The sequence below is a fragment of the Littorina saxatilis genome, linkage group LG4 (assembly GCF_037325665.1).
Source record: "Littorina saxatilis isolate snail1 linkage group LG4, US_GU_Lsax_2.0, whole genome shotgun sequence".
NCBI classification, from domain to species: Eukaryota; Metazoa; Mollusca; class Gastropoda; order Littorinimorpha; family Littorinidae; genus Littorina; species Littorina saxatilis.
This window is the reverse complement of record NC_090248.1, coordinates 30,204,930-30,226,179: the sequence shown is the minus strand read 5'-3', so window position 1 is coordinate 30,226,179 and position 21,250 is coordinate 30,204,930. Positions and strand designations below refer to the sequence as shown.

General features: G+C 40.7%; 1 protein-coding gene across 2 annotated transcripts; it reads right to left on the bottom strand.

Annotated features, from left to right (window-relative positions):
- Positions 1 to 225: 225 nt before the first annotated feature.
- Positions 226 to 20,873, bottom strand: LOC138964459 (DNA repair protein complementing XP-C cells homolog). Of its 2 annotated transcripts, none has more exons than XM_070336424.1 (22): positions 20,759 to 20,873; positions 18,113 to 19,671; positions 16,840 to 16,933; positions 16,544 to 16,628; positions 15,754 to 15,966; positions 15,336 to 15,404; positions 14,864 to 14,962; positions 13,968 to 14,473; positions 13,187 to 13,329; positions 12,704 to 12,754; positions 11,314 to 11,406; positions 10,261 to 10,416; positions 9,863 to 9,920; positions 9,359 to 9,470; positions 8,758 to 8,802; positions 8,296 to 8,340; positions 7,687 to 7,782; positions 6,785 to 6,866; positions 6,320 to 6,413; positions 4,465 to 4,558; positions 3,454 to 3,543; positions 226 to 2,814 (listed from the first exon to the last, which is right to left on the bottom strand). In XM_070336424.1, the coding sequence occupies exons 1-22, from the start codon at positions 20,773 to 20,775 to the stop codon at positions 2,650 to 2,652; spliced, it is 3,966 nt and encodes a 1,321-aa protein (XP_070192525.1). In that variant the 5' UTR covers positions 20,776 to 20,873; the 3' UTR covers positions 226 to 2,649. The 2 variants fall into 2 exon arrangements, with proteins under 2 accessions (XP_070192525.1, XP_070192526.1); XM_070336425.1 differs by having other exon boundaries at positions 13,187 to 13,326.
- Between the last annotated feature and the right edge of the window lie 377 nt (positions 20,874 to 21,250).

Here is a 21,250-nt window from a genome sequence, read left to right as displayed (position 1 = left end):
ACCCCCGAATCCCCCACCCTCTTTTATGTACCTGACCTTTTGTGTTTACTTACAGTGATGATTTATTCTATTTTCTGTTTACAGGACATGGCTGAATGGGTGGAGAGAGAAAAGGTGAGGCTGCGCCAAGAAGAGTCTGCTACTTCATCGGAGAAAACATGACATTGACAGTGGCTCTCTGTGTGTGCATGCCTCAGTGTCTGTTTACTGTATGTAGAATGATAGTTGCAGTATGGTTGGATTGTACATGTACAGAGAGGAATGAGATGGACTCTGCGTAATCGAATATGATTGTGGTGATTGACAGCTGTGGAATATGATTGTGGTATTTAACATCTGTGATCGTGAATAAATATGTTTGCAAAAATTGCTTCTGCTGCTTTATTACGAATGAATCTTATGCTGGTCCTGTTGCAGTGCTTATTAGCATTTTTAAATCTCACCGAGCTGTAGATATATGTAATCAAAATGGCCTTTGTCTGTTCTCTATCTCTTCTTCACACATATATCATACACACATCACAAAAAAGTATAAATTCACAATGAAAAAATATAATCTGTTTATTACATATTCTCAATTATACATGCTTGCAGCAAGTATGTTTACCTCTGGTAAATGTTCCTGCACATGAATAGCGCAGGTACTTGGCTGGTTGTTTGTCAGCCTTCATGCTAGTCTGACTTGTGCATAAGCGGATGCATAATCTTGCCAGTAGATGACACTTTTAATTAGTTCAGCTGAGATACCTGGTATGAACTATGGCAATTGACAGAGTATTTACATTCATGGTTACAGAGTAAATACAACACTAAAATCACCGGCAGTGTTATCATGTTTGTCAACAAGCACACTGGATCTGCTTTTATTCACAAGCTAATGATCCTGCCTACAGTAAAACAAGCTCTTTCGATACAAGTTAAACATCCATAAACTCTCAAAACAAAATACACAGAACAGCAATAACAACACAAATGTGTACATTTTACCAATGTGTAACCAGAACATATTTACCTGACTGTTGTAGGTACATTGTATGTCCCATGACCCTGAATGTCTCATGTCTGTTCGTTCAAACATCATTGTTTGGCTTTAGTAAACATTTAGGTTTTGCAGGAGTCGCACATAATTTGAGCAGACAAATTCAAAGGTAATTTTAAAGTCTCAAAAACACCGCTTACCTACAATAATTGTAAACAAAAGTGCTCTGAAAGCAAAAATATTTGCACAACTGCAACATCAAAGTTGAAATTCAATATCTGATGTTCAAACCACATGCAGCAAAATTGCTCTCTGCAGTTGTGGAATGAAACTTCAGTTTTCTTTCTGGATCTGTTACACTCTTCAGTGCCAACATTTAATGCATTCAACCACACAACGATTTTAAATGTCACACATTTTACAAAAGCAAAAAAACCAAACATGCAAAAGCCCTCATCTGTTTCTGAAGTATTTTCAAGGAGGTGATCTCCACAAGTGATAATTTATTTTGAAGGGTATTCAAACACTATTAGAGATTCAAAAAGTCTACAAACCCTGGAAAAAATATACGCCAGGGAGACATTTGTTCAACAACTCGCACAAAAGGATAACAATACAAATGTTTACCAGAACACCCTCTCGCTTCCACCCATCGAACAGATTGTAGAAATATTTTACTGCATGCACAAACACCTTTTACTTATTGCGTGATTTTTTGGGATCACATACACAAGCATTTATTATCTCCTATAAACAGTATTTTCCTGAGAACTTAACTGGCAGGGCAACAAGTTTACTAAACTATACATCCTGAAGTGTGTAAAATACCTTCCCCACACCCTGTCATTAATAAACTGTATATGCTGCAATGTACTTCAAGAAAAGTAGTCTGTGTAGGTCTGTAAAAGGACACTCACACAAACCATAGACCATTTATCCTGGACCGCCAACTAGCTCTCTCTCCGCTCTTTCTCTCTATTACGAGGTAGCGGCCTCTCGCATTTAGGAACCTACGCTTACAAGCCTTTCAGAAATCAGGGGGACGTGATATCCGGTGTCGATTGTAAACATGGACGAAGTTGCCGAGGTAAGTTCTGAAAATGCTAAAATAAACTCAGCAAAAGTGCATATGGAACATGTTTTTCGATGAGTTTTGTTAAGTTTAGTTTGGAGTTTTGGAAAATCCAGTTCATTGTCACCTCCCATTGTCACAAATAACTGGAGCGTACTTTCTTTTCACTGTCTTCGAATCGCTGGCCTTTCAAACCGGACGCGACGCGCCCCTGAAAGTCGAGAGTCGTAACCTCGAAGGCTCACGTGACGAGTTGGCGGTCCAGGCTATTTGGTCTATGCACAAACGCACACCCGCTATCTGACAAAGACTGGAAGACAAAAATGTGTTCCATAGGCATTCCTGAATTTGGAAAGACAGAAATGTGTCCTATATCCTTTGAACATTCTTGAATATACCACATCTGATTATTCATGCACATTTTGTTTTTCTTGTCGGCCATTTCATCACTCATTGAGAATGAAAGTCGCTTGTTATTCTCTCAGGTGCCAGGAGACTGGTTCCGCGTACCTCTCAGTGACTCTACAGCACATGTTGAATGCATTTAGAGTGCTTACTTCTCTTTATTTCTAAGATCGTTGTCCACATAGATCAAATTTTACATAGTTTCAACAGTGTAATGGGATGGTGGAGGCGGTGGGTTGTCTTTCTTGGTTTTCTTCCCGTGCTGCTGTTTAGCTGGCCAGGCATGCTGGACATCCGTGGCCTTTTCTCCCTTCTTCTCTTTCACCGATTTCTTCTTTTCTGGCTCCGGCACCTTATCCTGCAAGTCAGGAACAAACTTTACAGCAAAAACAGAAACGTAGAGAATACAATGATTGCTTGACTTACAAGTCCTCTTTACTGCATGTACTCTCTGGGATGTTGTTAGGATTTATTTTCTTCAGCAAATGATAAAAGTTTCTGCAATTTTCTGCAAATTTTGGATGTTGGCTTGGCATCAAATTTCCTTGCCATGCAAAAATTTGGCAATTCTGCCCAAATGAAGGCAAATCTTTTGGCGATGCAAAGTAAGTTTCAGTCTTTCACCGACTGCAGACGATAAACAACACCCCTTTACTCCAAACATACGCAGTTCATATGTTTTGAATGTGAATGTGTGTGAATGAGAGGAACAAATAGCAACATCCGAAGCTGCAATTCAAGTAATTTGAAAAGTATAATGGCAGGCGTTGTTTTCAGGAAAAAAGAAAACAACAGGTTTAAAGCAAGGAAGAGAAACTATTATGTCCTGGCATAAGTGGCTCTGATTAATGTTCCAGCAGACTTTTCATACACCACATGCGTCAATGTGTGTGTGTGAGTGTTACTGTGCACACACATGTGTACAAATTCATATTTGTATTTATTTAGTCGCAATTACACCTGAAGCACCAATCTGCCTAGAAATTAATTAACTGACCTCAAGATTGAACTTCTTCTTCAACCTCTCCTTGATGAGCAGGCCTTTTACCAAGGTGGTCCAGTTGGTCAGCACTCGCTTTTCACGTTTCTGCAATCATCAGAGTAGAATATTGTAATTACCACAAACTTCTTTAAACCCACCTGTCCCCTATCAAAGCAGATCATTTTTTTGATCATCTCCCTTTTGACACTCTGTTCCGACTCTTTCATCTACTTAGCCATAACCAATTTCTCACAGAGAAAACTTTGCAAGAGACACATACAGACAACATTCCTCTCATCTGGTGAAGTGCTTTACATACTAAAATTTTCTAGATACTGCCACAAAACAAAGAGAAATCAGAAGAAAAAACTCTCGAGAGGAAAAATATAAAAGGCAATAAGATAAAACAATCATTGTCTTTCACCAACACCACATCCAAACTTAGGTTCCTGCAAAGAAAGGCAGCTAAATAATCTTCGTCTGCATTCCTGAGCTTTTTTCACTCTCAGCTTCACCTTATGGTGAGAGTTTTGTGTGCCAAATTTTGTTTTTACCCCACCACCTGGGCAGCATGACACTGTTTCCAAGTCTCTAGTCTTTCACTGGAAACGTGGGGCGGGGATGTAGCTCAGTCCGTAGCGCGCTGGATTTGTATCCAGTTGGCCGCTGTCAGCGTGAGTTCGTCCCCACGTTTGGCGAGAGATTTATTTCTCAGAGTCAACTTTGTGTGCAGACTCTCCTCGGTGTCCGAACACCCCCGTGTGTACACGCAAGCACAAGACCAAGTGCGCACGAAAAAGATCATGTAATCCATGTCAGAGTTCGGTGGGTTATAGAAACACGAAAATACCCAGCATGCTTCCTCCGAAAGCGGCGTATGGCGGGGTAAAAACGGTCATACACGTAAAAGCCGTGGGAGTTTCAGCCCATGAACGAACAAACAAACTGGAAACGTGGGATCTTTAACCTGCGCATCAGTCTTTATGCATGCCAGATGATAATGCATTTATCAATGATTTACTCTACCTCTTCTTCCTTTTGCCTTTGTATCTCCTGGTCTTCCTCCCAAGCAGCAAGCAAGATGTCCTTGTGTTCCTCACACACAATCCACCCATCAAGTCTGTCAGTGAGAAACAATACATTGGGTCAAACAACTTATATAATGAATTGGTTTTGTGAAGGTTAACTACACAGACAGACAGATGCATGCAATTCATTAAGGATGTTGTTTACAACCTGAACAATGCACAGGAACATCTTTCTTTCTTTATTTGGTGTTTAACGTCGTTTTCAACCACGAAGGTTATATCGCGACGAGGGAAAGGGGGGAGATGGGATAGGGGAAAGGGGGGAGATGGGATAGAGCCACTTGTTAAGTGTTTCTTGTTCACAAAAGCACTAATCAAAAAATTGCTCCAGGGGCTTGCAACGTAGTACAATATATGACCTTACTGGGAGAATGCAAGTTTCCAGTACAAAGGACTAAACATTTCTTACATACTGCTTGACTAAAATCTTTACAAACATTGACTATATTCTATACAAGAACCACTTAACAAGGGTAATAAGTGAAGAATTTTATGGGTGAGAAAAGGAAAGTAAAAGGACTTTGGGGAGGCAGAAATAGAGAAGAAACAAGAAAAAGATCCTAATTAGGTTCACGGCATCGAGAGTGATGCGACCTTCTCTCAGAAGTTAGTAGAGAAGGCTCCCCCATCCACCACCCGGGGGACGCGCCTCTACGCCAATTAGGGGGCGCGAGGCACAGGAACAGCTCTCTGCAAGTTTGCAATGGCACATAAAACACCCACTAGCTAACAGTACCATAACCTACATCAGGATTCAGGCCACCTGCACTCAGCACATTGCAACTTGAAACAATCATTTGGAAAGAAACGGTCAAGTGACATTAACTTTTTTACATAACGGTCAAGACTGACCAAGGCTGGCCCATGGGGTTTATAATGAAAATGCCAATTGTTTGCTTACTCTGTTTTAACCCCTGCTACGTACAAAACTTTTGGTGGGTGTGACCACCCTTTTAAACACAAAATACCTACAGTAGATGAGAGAATCCATCATAATCCATAGCAATTACACTGGGCGAGAAAACCCTTACAAACACAGAATACTGACTTTGAGTGGTAGAATTATCTTCATACAAATCGCATGAATTTTGTGTGAGAATATCAACCCAGATGCAAAAACATTGACCCTGACTTAGAGAATCCATCATCACATGGAAGACTTTGACTGGACAAATGAATCTACAGCCAAACTTGTCAACAACGCACAGCCAAGGGACCAACTAAAAGTGGTCGTTGTACAAAGGTGGCCGCTATGGAAAGGTGAATTGCGTAGAAGAAAAGCTTGTCTGGGATCCTTGGGATGGTCTTTGTGGGCAGGTGGTCGCTTTCAATAGGTGGTCGCAACAGCAGATTCGACTGTTTATAGAGCTGCCAACGGCTACATTTTCAGCATAGCATGCTACGTTTTAAGAGCAATTGCTACGCCAAGTTTCAGGTTGCTTCGCTTAAACAAATAATCTCAAGCAGTTTCCTCTTTTCTGTGAGTCCTGGTACTCTTTTCTGCTTCCCATTCCGAGTAGTGGCCACAAAATGGGTCAGAAAACATTGTCTACACTGAAAAGTGGCACCGCAAATACTCTCTTATGGGCATTTTATGTACCTTCATTCTAATGAAACTTTATTTAAAATGTCTACTCTTATGCAAGATGGCATCAATGCGGACGTGGGAATACATTTTAGAAAATGCTAAACTTAAACACCATTTGCTGCGCTGAAAATTCAACAACAAAAATTAAATTGCTACACTTGAGGCTTCACAAGGGTTGGCAGATCTGTATACAGAAAACACTTACAGGGGGTGAGAGAATCCACAGTGATTGTCCCATCCTGTAAAAGCAGCGGCAATGTCGATGCCAAGTTTTTTGGCCACTCTGTTCAAGGCTGGGACTGCAAAAGTAAAACAAGGTATCTGTGAACATGCAGGTCCATGTTAAAAACTACAATGAGGTTATCATCTAAACATTTAAATGTGAATTTCCAGCAAGTCGTCAAAAATGTTAACCTCAATATTGCTTCATCTTTGAAACCCACATGCCTTCAAATCAAAGCACCCCAAATGCTAACATGACAGGGATCAGTTTGATTATAGTGACTCCCCCCCCCCCCCCCCCTTATTTTTCCAGATTTTCTGCTCATAACCTCTCTAAATTTACCTTTGTTTTAGGACCTAATTTTCTGATATTCGTAAAAGTCATCAAAGGGGGGTTCTACTGCATTCTTATGGAGGTGTATGTAACAACCATCGGCTTCAAACTTACCTTTCAGGTGTACTGTACCCCCTGGTAGCATGGAAGGCTGGAACATTTCCACATTTCCATACTCATTCTTGGGTACTTTGCCCTGAAAAGCGGATAAAACAATATGATCAAATGCACAGATCAGACTGATTCTGGTACATCTCCACAGGGGAACGGAAGGGGAATTCCCAATCCAAACAACTTCAGTCTACAGAAGTGTGTGTGCGCGTGAGTGTGTGTGTTTGTGTGCATGCATGCATGCGAGCGAGTGTGTGTATGTGTGTGTGTGCGGGCATGAGTGAGCGAGCGAGCATGCATGCATGCGTGATTGTGTGTGTGTGTGTGTCCGTGTGTGTGTAGAAGGCATCAGAGGAGGCTGCATGTCAAAGTAACAATCCTACACCACAATCCAGCTTAGTGCACTGAAGCCTAATCATTGTCTGGCCAAACAAAAATCATCAAAAGCCACACCCACAAATTTGATGCTTTTGTAATACAAAGAATCACACTTATCCTATTTTTCAAGACAGCTTCTGAAAGAAGACAGACATGACAAAAATCCATATCTTTACAACATACAGTGATCCCCTTGATAGAGGATCCCTTTGATGAGAGGACACCTTTTGTCTTCCTTTATCTATCATCTTGACAAGTAAACATCAAAAACAAATTGTTTCTTAGATCTTGTGTTTGTTTGTTTGTTTGTTCGTTCATGGGCTGAAACTCCCACGGCTTTTACGTGTATGAGTTTTTACCCCGCCATTTGGGCAGCCATACGCCGCTTTCGGAGGACTTAGATCTTGTCATTACCTCTCTGCCCCACTTGCTTATGATTCTAAAAACATTAGAGGCCACCTGCAAGACAGTAACACTTTCGTTTGGTCCCAAGAGTGTATTTTTATCACAGGTAACACTGTACTTACATTAACAGCAATGGGAGGGATGTACTCTTCCGTCTGCCAGTATCCAAACAGCTCCAGATCCAGTTCCTCAGGGTTGATCATGTCTCTACCTCGATTCTGAACACAGTACAAAAAATTGCGACATTTATTTCTGCAGTGACAGGCTCTCTTTTTGGAGTAAATTGAAGAAGATTTAGGGATAAAAGTAATGAAAATTAAAAATGAGAGCTTATAAAGTGCAACCCAAAGTACAGTTCTATACTCTCTGCGCTTTACATAATGTACCTATCACCTACAAATAACAACACTATTTCAACACCCATTGCACCTAAATTCTAACAACACTAGAACAATAAACTTCTAAAAGTAAACGTGACAGTAAATAGTTCAGAAAAAAAGGTAACAGTGAACAACAACACACAGCCTAATCACGACGAATTATCCAAATCAAATTCTCAGAAAGCAGAAAATTCAGGTAAACACATCAATCCCCGCTCCAATCATATAGCCAACCCCACAAACTCTACGTTTCAGACTAAAATGATGTATATCAGTAAAAAGAATTTTTTTTTTTAAATACACTGATAAGTTTAAACTTTGATAAGTTTAAAATTGATTACAAAAACCTACCCATCTTTTTATGGACTTGACTCTCTTGTAGGCAGTTTCTCCAAGCTGAAAAGATAGCAATCATTAGTTAGATTTTTTTTTTAACCATTAAAAGAAAAGCACACAGGTAAGTTTATGGAACATTTAATCAGTGAAAAACAAAAACAAAAAACATTTACTAGACCCTTGATCGAACCTATCCTTAAACTAGACCAACAACATACATCATAGAGAAATACTAAGGATAAAAGACTCTTTCAGCAATACATTACAAATTATTCACGTATCAAAGCAGATAATGCAAGTCTTTTTTCACCCAACCTGGATTCAAAAGTAAGTCCCAAGAATCACACATCCAGCGCTCTACCAACTGATCTACTATACCAAGCCCCCCCCCCCCCCCCCCCCTCCCCCCCTGTTAGCGCCTTGAAGTGTGAACATTACAGTATTTTCATGATCAAAATCTGACAGTGGCATACTTACTCTGACCAATCTTGCCTCTTTCAGCCAGTTATCTCTTGAATGCAGCTGCACACACACACAATCACATAGACATTACATAAATATCACTTGAGCATTCTTCCAACAGCCTGTTCTTTCCTTATGCTCCAATGCCTCCTTACCATATGAAGAGCCATAGCATAAAATTCAGTTCAAGTTGCACAAAATATAATGCAGTCGATTCTGTCCTAGCAACCACCTCTTGATACGACCATATTTCCATTTCCTCAAAGAATCCCTGATGAGTTTGTATTCCAAATAATTAACCTTTCCATTGTGACCATCTGTCTCTAACAACCTCTTTTGGCCGGCCCATTGGGTGGTCGTTACAGACAGGTTCAACTGTAGAGTACATAAAGTGTAAAAGATTTGTTAGTTAACATACTCTGCTTGGGAAACCACACCCTGAAACTGTATAGAATGTAACACAAATCCAGTGCTACAATGTACATAAAAAAAGCAAAAGTTACAAAATGTACCACTAATTCAGTGCTACAATGTACACACAAATATCACAAAATGTACAGAATAGTGTAAAAAGAACTATAAACCAAGCCAGAGTTGACGGCAGAGCAAAACACACCGTGTGCACACACTCCCTGGCATACACAGGCTCCTTGCGAATGTAACCCACAGGGATGGAACTTTCTGGATACAGCGCCTCGTACTTCAACAAATGGCGTCGAAGAGCATACCTGAGAACAGGAAAAACAGTAAATATCTGAGAAAATCAGGTCTTACAATTTGAGATGAAAAGCTGAAAAAGCAATGTCTCAAAGAGGAAAATCTTAAATCAGAGGGTCTTCAAAGGGGGATTTCACTGTACCAACACTCTTCACTTCTTCACATTTTCATCAAATATGCCAGCCATTTACTTGTCTTTTAAGACCAAAGTTAAAAATTACTCTCTGCCAAGAACTAAAACGGTAGGTATATCATCATCACCAGTGGAAATGTTGAGTCCTTGAGTTGAATGCAACAGGATTAAACTCTGTAACTAACTCACTACAGTAACACAATGGAACTGCATTTTACCCTCAGAAACAGTCAACTAGACATGAAAACAAGAGATGAAAAAGACACTCACATTGGATGGTTTTTGAACTCTCCAATGCTTGTTGGAAGAGGACGCTGTGTCAGGTGAGCTGAAACAATTATGACACACAGTTCATACACCTAGTTACCATCTCTAATTTTAACCAAAGAACTAGATAAATGTCCTTTCAAATAATCATACCAGCCACTTCTTTGGGAGAGGGGGGGGGGGGTATAGACGGAATGTCCAGATCAATTCACACAGCTTCTGAACTATTGTAACCAAACAGCATACTCATTTATTCTCAATTTCTCATATATAAAGTGAGAACGAGGAGGAGTTAAAGAGATACAAATTTCTCCAGAAGGAGGAAGAATCTCATCTCTGTCACACAGAACAGCATGTAATTCACTGTGTAAAAAGCCTTCAAAGATACACAGGCCACACACCTTTGATGCTTTTATTCTCTTGATCATCACGTGCTTCATTGGAGGTACCAAACGGCTCGAGGGATTCTCTCCACCACTCAGAATCCACTCTCTGTTTCCTTGTGTGTGTCAACCACTGAGGCGCGTACCTGGCTGTGATGTCCTTGACACTGCCGTCTGCAAGCAGTAAAATGGCCGCTTTAATAAAGTACACAGTAACTTCAGAGTGATAGATTAACCAATGAAATTATCCCCACTTCTTGTCATGGTGTTCTGTAAATAGACACCCGTGCCAGTGTTTGTGTAAACCCCATCTATGACGTTTATGACATGCGCACCTTACTGCAACGACCTCAGTAAACGTTCCATGTTTATTCAATGACTTAGTGGTTCTTTCCTACGAATGCATGCATCCGTAAGCTGTTAGCTTGATGTGAATGTCAACACACTTCTGCCAACCCCAAAACCACTTCATTATCAATTAGATTGATTTAGATGAAAGACACACAAGAAAAAAATTTGCAGAACTATCTATATATATATACGACTTGTGTCTGTGTGTGTGTGTGTGTGTCCGCGATGCACGCCCAAGGTTCTCGATGGATCTGTTTCAAATTTGGTGCCCATATTCAGGTACACCCCGGACACAACCTGCTCGATGAGATATTTCAACACGTGCTCTCAGCGCGCAGCGCTGAACCGATTTTGGTTTTTCTCTGGATCCATTCCCAGTAACTCTTCCTTATCTTCTCCGGTGTTTTCAGCGTTTATCTCCCTTCCTTCGTGTGGCGTCAATCCATATTCCCGTTTCTAGTTTTAGAAGGTCACTGTCGACAACGCTCAATCCATATTCCCGTTATACTATTTTTACTCTTCTCTAGTGTTTTGCGCGTTTATCTCCCTTCCTTCGTGCGGTGCGCCGGCACAGCCGGGTCCCTGGCACAGCCGGGTATTCGGCTCGACTTCTTCCCGGCGAAGCCGTACCCGGCGAAGCGGGTATTCATCTAGTAAATAATAAACAGACAACCAAACCTCTCAATAAAAAAGAAGAATTCCGAAAGGAAAAGATCTTACCATTTTCAAAGCCAAGGACGTACAAGAGTGGTTGTGAAGCTGCACCACAGATGTCGTAGGGTTTGTTCACCTCAGTCCTAACACAGTCCACACCTGTTGCAAAAAAAGAAAGAAAAGAATAAAACAGCAGCACTTATGACGTGAGAACAAGCTTTGGATCAGCCATAAGTGTCCCTATATTACAGCTCCACTTTCATGTCAGTTTATATAAAAAGAAGGAAAAAAGCTGAGCTTATGTAACATTTTATTTATAGACAATACAAAAGATTCACTTGGGTATGCTTTATATTCATTGCAAACACAAGGCATCCTCCATTCAGGTACCATTGCATTTGCTACATCTACTTCCACTAACAAGCATTCATGTTCAATGCAAGTTTTTTCTTAATGATAACAGAAACAAATACTTCATTGTAGAAAATGAACGCTTGTTTGTACAGTAGAACTCCTCTTTTAAGATCTCAAGAAATTTGAAAAAAAACCAGGCCTTAAAAGGTAAGGAGTCTTGAAATGGGGGTTTGTTTGTTTGTTTGTTTGTTTGTTTGTTCGTTCATTCATGGGCTGAAACTCCCACGCCTTTTACGTGTATGACCGTTTTTACCCCGCCATTTAGGCAGCCATACGCCGCTTTCGGTGGAAGCATGCTGGGTATTTTCGTGTTTCTATAACCCACCGAACTCTGACATGGATTACAGGATCTTTTTCGTGCGCACTTGGTCCTGTGCTTGCGTGTACACACGGGGGGTGTTCGGACACCGAGGAGAGTCTGCACACAAAGTTGACTCTGAGAAATAAATCTCTCGCCAAACGTGGGGACGAACTCACGCTGACAGCGGCCAACTGGATACAAATCCAGCGCGCTACCGACTGAGCTACATCCCCGCCAGAAATGGGGGTAAATGTACAGAGGTTGTGAACAGAAATATGAACAAGCAAGGTCTGAAAAGTGAAGATGTCTTAAATTAGGGGGTCTTAGGGCGGGGATGTAGCTCAGTCGGTAGCGCGCTGGATTTGTATCCAGTTGGCCGCTGTCAGTGTGAGTTCGTCCCCACGTTCGGCGAGAGATTTATTTCTCAGTCAACTTTGTGTGCAGACTCTCCTCGGTGTCCGAACACCCCCCGTGTGTACACGCAAGCACAAGACCAAGTGCGCACGAAAAAGATCCGGTAATCCATGTCAGAGTTCGGTGGGTTATAGAAACACGAAAATACCCAGCATGCTTCCTCCGAAAGCGGCGTATGGCTGCCTAAATGGCGGGGTAAAAACGGTCATACACGTAAAAGCCGTGGGAGTTTCAGCCCATGAACGAACAAACAAACAAGGGGGGTCTTAAAAGGGGTTCCAACAGTATCTAAACATATTAGACAAGACAGCAGCATACAGTACTTACAAATCCACCTGCCCTCTGCAGGTAAGAAGACCTCAAGCCAATAGTCCCTGCCTGCAAAAGAGTTGCATTTTTAAAAAAGTGATGATAGTGTTTTAATAAAAAAAAAACAGCATAAAGAAAAGAGGCAAAATAATTGTTTCTACGTTTCAAAAAAGTATCAACTAGATTGGGCAAACAATGCAATGTTCTACATGCACAGGGAATAGGTAGTGCACAGGCATTAGTCTTATGTTCCTCATTCAGATACCGTCATTCCTGCTTCCTCACATAAGCAAACACAATCACACCCTCTCTTCTCCCCGCTCCCCTGCAAACACCAGCTCCACTCCACCCCTTCTCAAACATATCTATAAAAAGCTCACACTCACGGCGGGCAGACAACTGTGCAGAGCAGCTGCTGTGAAAGGGGGACTACTGCCTCACCCTGTCACTCTTATATCATTGTCCTTACACATTGGATGCAGTTGAATTACTCTTCCTCACCTGACTTAACCTTGTGCTCTGTCATTCTCTCAGCACTGCTATCATCTGACAGGACTTTTCGGTTGGCTTTTTTCTTGTGTTTTCCTTCCTCGACTACCAGTGACTTTGCATTGAAGCTGTCGTCAAATTCAGAATCTGATCTGCTAGAAAAAAAAGACAACACAATCAAAGAGTTTATGCACATAGTAAAATATGCTACACTACAGTGCAAACACATGCACAACCACGCTCAGATATGACACACGAACTCATGCACATTCATCTATTAACATAACAAAATGCCTCTGGTACAGTGAATCCCCTCTTTTAAGACTTTGAAAAACTGACAAAACCAGTTCTTGTAAAGGAATGAGTCTCAAAATGGAGGTAAATTTAGAGGATGTGAGCAACAAATCTGAAAAAGGCAAGGTCTTAAGAGCATTGGGGGAGGGGGAGTCTTAAAAGTTAAATTGGGGATCTGTACTGCGTATACATTCTGAATGTATAGTCGAAACACTAAGACAGTAGAAAAAAAAAGTATTACAAAAAAAGATTAAAACAAAAACCTGAATATTTAAAATGAAATCAGGAACAGACAGGCTGCTGACATTCCAAAATCTGGAATAATTTTTGTTTGAAAGTTTTGTTTATCGAACATTCCATTTTAGACAAAACTAAAAGTTGAGCTTTGTCTAAAATAAAACGTTCCATAAATTAACCTTTCTTCTTTTGTGACTGCAAATATCTAACCCACAGAAAAGACACACTCACGAACACACTCTCTTTCTTTACTTACTCTTACCCTTCAACATCACTCTTGGGAGAGCTCTTCTCTGAAGACTTCTTTCCCTTTCCTTTACTGCTTCGTCTCGCCTTTTTCTTCACAACCTCCTCTTCTTCAGAAAAGTTACTTCCATCATCATCACTGCTGGGTTGGACATCATCACCAGACTCATCATTATCATCAACATCTTTTTTCTTGGACGCAGAAGGTTTTACCACTTTCTTCGGCCTGGCAGGTGCACATCTTTTAGGACGAGGCCCTCTGTCCTCTTCCTCGCTTTCACTGTCACTGCTTGAAAAGTCGGTGTCAGGTTTTGTTTTCTTCGGAGGCTGTTTGCTTTTCCTTTCTGGCTTGTCGGCAGGTTTTGCGGCTTTTGTGGTTTTGCTTGTAGGTTTTGCTTTGGGCTGTGCTGATTTGGGGTTTGCAGTTTTGGAGGTTTTCTGCTTCTCTGCTGACTGGTTCGGCTTCTTGGAGGTTGTGGCTTTAGTCTCTGTGCTGTCCCTCTTCTTCCCTGCTGATGCAGACTTAAAAAGGGCATAGGTTCACAGACTAACACAGTGGAACCTCCCACGTAAGACCACTAGAAATCTGAGAAAATCAGGTCTGAAAAAGGAGGGAGTCTTTATAGCCACCTCTTTTTTATCCTCCCGACCCTAGAATTATTTTTTGTCCCTTCAAAAAACAAAAAACAAAATCTATTAAAAATAACAAAACTCAATCTTGCAAGCTTTAAAAGGAAATGTAACTTCACAGCTGGCACGCATTCCGGCTAATAAACATCCACTGGATGCCTGTGTAAATAAAATAAAAACTTCCATACTTTTTTTTTTTAAAGTAACTGACCCTTACCCTAATTTCTGTGGCCTTGTCATAAAAAAAAAACAATGGGGGAGGGGGGGGGGGGGGGGGCTCACCTTGCTTGCTGAAGCATGAGAGGCTTTGAGAGGCAGTGGATGCAGTGACATCACAAGACGCACATTGAACCCCATTGCACGCAGCACAGCAATAAAACCCTGGTCATTGAAGACAAATGAAAGTCCTTGTAATATTTGAAATGGGTATACAGAGAAAATAAGTGCATCAAAGTGACTAAGTTAAAGCATTTTTAAGGGTGTGACAACGTGAAGATCTTACAATACCAACTGCGCTCATGGACTGACAAATGACATGTGCAAAATCTCTTTTTTGTGGGTGCAAGGAGCTAAAAAAAAGTGTTTGTTGAAACTACATGTACAACAATAAAAAAAAAATCAGATTTGTAGCAATCTCACAGATAGAGGTAAACCATATAAAGCTTTGCATCTTGGTTCCTTCGCACAAACAAATACAAATGTATCTACAAACTGAAAATGTCTCTCTCTACTTGTTTAACAGATTTCACCTTACCATTACAAGCTGCCTGGCTTCATGTACTGATCTGTCTCTGATCACGTCTGAAAGCTGGGTTGCACTGACCTGTGAAGACAAATATATCCTGGATTATTCACCCGAAATAAACAAAAATAACTTTTCAGATGCCGAGTGTTGTAGGCGTGTCTATGAACATCCACACCAGCACATAGCAAAGTGGCTACCCTTGCAAGAAGTAGATGATTTAACATTTAGTAACAACAAAAATGATAATCAACTTGACTCTTCTGGTACGTTATTTTCAGCTTCTAGTACGTACACTACACAGGGTCGCACAGTTTTGCGAGCTTTGTTCTTTAGTTTAACAGGTCTTTCTCTACCTTCTCCAATAATCTACAAGGCTTATGCAAACACGAAATAAAATCAAAACTTGACTAAATGTAAAAAGACATACCAAGGCACGAGATTCCTCTGCCGGAGCTTTTGCTAAGCAAATTACAGATTTGAACCATTTCACCAGTTCAAGTAGATTGGCTTGATCATAGCGTGCTATGTTCTTCTTCAGTCGCTCCATAGGCACAATGGAAAATGCTGTAGCACACAGGATCTCATCACAGCAAATGGAGTTCTGCTGCATGCTATGGGAAAGCAAGCACAGAAGGTGCGTCTGAAACAAAAATACTGGCAAAGTCAAGGTCCTGTTTTCTGTTCAAACAAAAACTTTTTCATCTTCTTCTTCTTCTGCGTTCGTGGGCTGAAACTCCCACGTACACTCGTGTTTTTTGCACCAGTGGAATTTTACGTGTATGACCGTTTTTTACCCCGCCATTGAGGCAGCCATACGCTGTTTTCGGAGGAAGCATGCTGGGTATTTTCATGTTTCTATAACCCACCGAACTCTGACATGGATTACAGGATCTTTTTCGTGCGCACTTGGTCTTGTGCTTGCGTGTACACACAGGGGGTGTTCGGACACCGAGGAGAGTCTGCACACAAAGTTGACTCTGAGAAATAAATCTCTCGCCGAACGTGGGGACGAACTCACGCTGACAGCGGCCAACTCGATACAAATCCAGCGCGCTACCGACTGAGCTACATCCCCGCCCTACTTGTTCATCAAAATTATACTTTATGCGCATTTCTGTTTCTGTCACCCACCTCAATCCCTGCTCCTAATACATTTTTACAACATTTTGTCCTCACAGACACAATCCCTCATTAACGGCATAATTTAGAAATCCTACCTTGTGCATATCCACTTGGATTTCTCTGGCCAGCCTATTAATCTTTCTTTGGACGTATGCCTGCCAGTCAAACTCTTTCTTCTTCCTGAACAAAATGGTTGAAAGCAAAGACAATTAAAAAACAAAACAAAAACACACATTCAAATGGATGCTTTTGCAATACTCTTTTCAAGCCTCAAAATAAATCTGAGAAAATCAGGTCTTGTATTAACTTGTTATTATATAGGTCTAAAAGGGGGGGGGGGGGGTTCTACTGTATTGTTAAATACAAAACAAAATATCTTGTGTCAGATCACCTTTTCTTATTCTTAAGCAGCATGCCTGGGTCATCAATTGTGATCTGCACCGGAGCATCAGGAATCTGGGACTTAAAGGGACTGTGCTTGTAATCTGAAACAGCACAAGTCAACATTCACATGAATTCACACCTGTGAAAAATTGCATCAACAGCCTTTAACGTTTACATGGTTTTTATATTTAGTCAAGTTTTGACTAAATATTTTAACATCGAGGGGGAATCGAAACGAGGGTCGTGGTGTATGTGCGTCTGTCTGTCTGTCTGTGTGTGTGTGTGTGTAGAGCGATTCAGACTAAACTACTGGACCGATCTTTATGAAATTTGACATGAGAGTTCCTGGGTATGAAATCCCCGAACGTTTTTTTCATTTTTTTGATAAATGTCTTTGATGACGTCATATCCGGCTTTTCGTGAAAGTTGAGGCGGCACTGTCACGCCCTCATTTTTCAACCAAATTGGTTGAAATTTTGGTCAAGTAATCTTCGACGAAGCCCGGGGTTCGGTATTGCATTTCAGCTTGGTGGCTTAAAAATTAATTAATGACTTTGGTCATTAAAAATCTGAAAATTGTAAAAAAAAAAAAAAATTTATAAAACGATCTAAATTTACGTTTATCTTATTCTCCATCATTTGCTGATTCCAAAAACATATAAATATGTTATATTCGGATTAAAAACAAGCTCTGAAAATTAAATATATAAAAATTATTATCAAAATTAAATTGTCCAAATCAATTTAAAAACACTTTCATCTTATTCCTTGTCGTTTTCTGATTCCAAAAACATATAGATATGATATCTTTGGATTAAAAACACGCTCAGAAAGTTAAAACAAAGAGAGGTACAGAAAAGCGTGCTATCCTTCTTAGCGCAACTACTACCCCGCTCTTCTTGTCAATTTCACTGCCTTTGCCATGAGCGGTGGACTGACGATGCTACGAGTATACGGTCTTGCTGAAAAATGGCATTGCGTTCAGTTTCATTCTGTGAGTTCGACAGCTACTTGACTAAATATTGTATTTTCGCCTTACGCGACTTGTTTTTAATCTATTCAGTTCACTGTATTAGTCTGTATTAATTATCAAACTATTATTATTAATGGTAAAGTTATCACAAATTATAATACTGATGATCAAAGATGTATTCAAAACAAATAATGTTGATTTTGACTGAAAGATTTCTTTCATTACTCACACCCATGGGCCAATGACTAAGAGGAAGGGTTCAAGGACTCAAATGAATAGGAGGAAGGGGGATGCACTGCATACTCACCCTCAACCTCTTCCCAGTCGGACTCCTCATTACAGTCAGTGTGCATTACACGGGCAGGTGCATTTTTCCTCTTTCCCGATGTTTTCTTTCGCGATGAAGACGACGACTGTCCAGAAGTGGAAGGAACATTTTCTTCCTCAGTCTTTGCAGTTTTGGGTAGCTTTCCTTCCATCTGCATGAGCAACGCCATGATGTCATCTTCATTAGTTTCCATCTTGGTTTCTTTTTTTGAAGATAATGCTGCTTTCGCCTTGCTCTTGTCTGATCTCTTGTGAGAGGCAGCTCGTTTGCTGCTTTCTTTGTTTTTGTTGGTCTTGTGGCCACTCACTGCTTCTTCTTTTGACTCAACCTTATCAGATTTCTTTCTCTTAGCCGAATCGGATTTAACTTTAAGGGCCTTCACTTCTGCTTCTTTCGACTTAACCTTTTCAGATTTCTTACTCTTAGCCGAATCAGATTTAACTTTAAGGGCATTCACTTCTGCTTCTTTCGACTTAACCTTTTCAGATTTCTTACACTTAGCCGAATCGGGTTTAGTACGTTTGTTACTGCACTTGCCAGAATCTGACCTGAAAGTACTGAATGATGGACTGTTGAAACTTGCAACATTCCCACTGCTGGAGAAGCTGGATGATGGTCCTGGTGAGCTTTCAAAGTCTGAAAAACTCTCTTCCAGTTTGCGGCAAATCCCAGAGTCTGAGAGTTTGTTAGACATGCTGGAAGTTTCTGGTGTTCTGTACTGAGTCTGCACTTCTTCAAAATCTGAATCTGAGCTTGAAGTTGAAGACTCTTCTGTCTTGATCAAAACGCTGTCTGTTGAATACCCTGAAGGGCTCATGAGTGCGTCATTTTTCAAAGTTGTAACGCGAGATAAGGAACTGAATTTTTCTGCACTTGTTTTGCTGCTGATTTTGTTATCTGGTCGAATTTCCACCTCACGTTCTTTGGTCTGTATTTTCCTGAGGTTATTAAATTCATCTTCACTAAACTTGTGCTGCTTTTGTACTGTTCTGGCTGCTTTTGTATCCTGGGCACTTGTAGATGGGTGCTTCATTTCATTGTCACTTACACTTTCTCCATTTCCCATAGTTTCCTTTGTTTGCCTCGACTTCTTCAGAGTCTTCTCTGGTAATCCTCCATCAGACTTTCTCTTTTTCCCACAGACAGAATCAGGGTCAAGGCATGTTTCTATGGCAACAGATGCTGCAGTGTTTCCATCCTTGTCTTGATTGTTGTTGCCTGTTTCTTCTTCAGTACGGGTATCTGTATATTTTTGCTTTGCTGGAACTTTTCTCTGGTTCTTAACATCCTTTGACTTTCCTGTCTTCTTCAGGTAGGTTCCACTTCCAACATCAGCTTTCTCAGGTTCTGACTTTGAGAAAATGTCTTCTGTAACTTTCCCAGACTTAGAGCCATTTCTGCCTGATCTGTTGGAAACTGATTTTTTAGTCATGGGTACAAATCCTGAGTTGATAACTGTTTCAATGTTTGCAGTTTCAGCAGGAGTCTCTGCTTTTCTCCGGGCCCTGGTTATTCTTGTTCCTGGCATCTTGTTCCACCTGATAACAGAAAAGAAAACCATCATATTGCATAATTATATCCTGTGTTGTGTGTGTTTTTTATTTTTATTTCTTTCGAGCACGTACAGAATATAATTTTCTTCTTGAGACCACAATGCAATGGTACCTGTGATCAAAAGGAAACCCATGGGACCAGGCGAAAGTGTCCAGGGCTACATAAATCGCAGGTGGCAATTTATAAGTGAGTGTGAACTGTGATGACAGGAAAGGTAAGATTTGTTAATGTATACAGACAGTGAGACACAGAGACAGAAGAGGGGCCTAGCATTGCAGAAACCAGGCACTGTAAGAGTAATAATGAAGGGACACATGCATCCCGATACACAACCCAGTGATGGTCTAACTCTTTCATGGATCCCGTTAACTGACAAAAATATTGCTGTTTTACTTTTAGCTGCACGTAAGTTACTGATCGACCCCCCAGCCCTGCCAACGCTTACTCCATTCCTACGTCCCACCACGCTTTCTTTCTTTCTTTCTTTATTTGGTGTTTAACGTCGTTTTCAACCACGAAGGTTATGTCGCGACGGGGAAAGGGGGGAGATGGGATAGAGCCACTTGTCAATTGTTTCTTGTTCACAAAAGCACTAATCAAAAATTTGCTCCAGGGGCTTGCAACGTAGTACAATATATGACCTTACTGGGAGAATGCAAGTTTCCAGTACAAAGGACTTAACATTTCTTACATACTGCTTGACTAAAATATTTACAAAAATTGACTATATTCTATACAAGAAACACTTAACAAGGGTAAAAGGAGAAACAGAATCCGTCAGTCGCCTCTTACGACATGCTGGGGAGCATCGGGTAAATTCTTCCCCCTAACCCGCGGGGGGTCCCCACCACGCGCGTCTGTGCGTTTGAGTGCATAACTGTGTAAACTTCACAGAAAACGAGATCGGCGAGAAACTCGAATTAGGGTAGTACTACTAATACTATATTAGTAGGGACAGTCGTGTACCTTATTTGGTTTGCCTTTGGCAGAAATATAGCTTGCAGTTGCAGTTTTGTGGCGCATCTAAAAGCATATGCAACCAACCTAAGAAACAAAACTAAAGTTCAAAACCTGATCTTGACATTCATCAGCAATATAAAGGTCTGGCGTCACGAAGTAACCATGATGCAGCATGCACACCTTGCGATGTACTTTACCATCAGCATACAGTATGAACTCCCGCCATGATCTATTTACGTAAACGAGCACATACTCTCCAAAATCAAAACCGCAGACAAGAGCAATCAAACTGCTACCAGCAATTTTCAAATAAATTCTCAACTTAATTTGAATTAAATATATAATTGCTTTGTTGTTTTGATTTTTCTATTTTCAATTGGACAAACAAGAAAAAACAAGAGAGAAAATACTAACTGGCAGCCATGGCGACGTAGCAGACGATCACTGTCGCCAGCGATTTGACCGCAGCTGATTGCATAATGCATCTTCAGTAGGGGGGGGGTCACGATAATCGGAAATACTGCGAATCCGATTATAAACAATATTTGTCCATTATCTGTTTAAGTATTAGAATAGAGAGATTTATAGAAGACTAAAGCAAAT

What these genes read in the sequence shown, in the direction of transcription:
- LOC138964459 (XM_070336424.1), bottom strand. An exon ending in CTCATGCTTCAGCAAGCAAG is followed by an intron (nt 14,474 to 14,863) that starts GTGAGCCCCCCC and finishes GCCCTTTTTAAG; the next exon opens with TCTGCATCAGCAGGGAAGAA. An exon ending in GAGTTCAAAAACCATCCAAT is followed by an intron (nt 9,471 to 9,862) that starts GTGAGTGTCTTT and finishes TCCTGTTCTCAG; the next exon opens with GTATGCTCTTCGACGCCATT.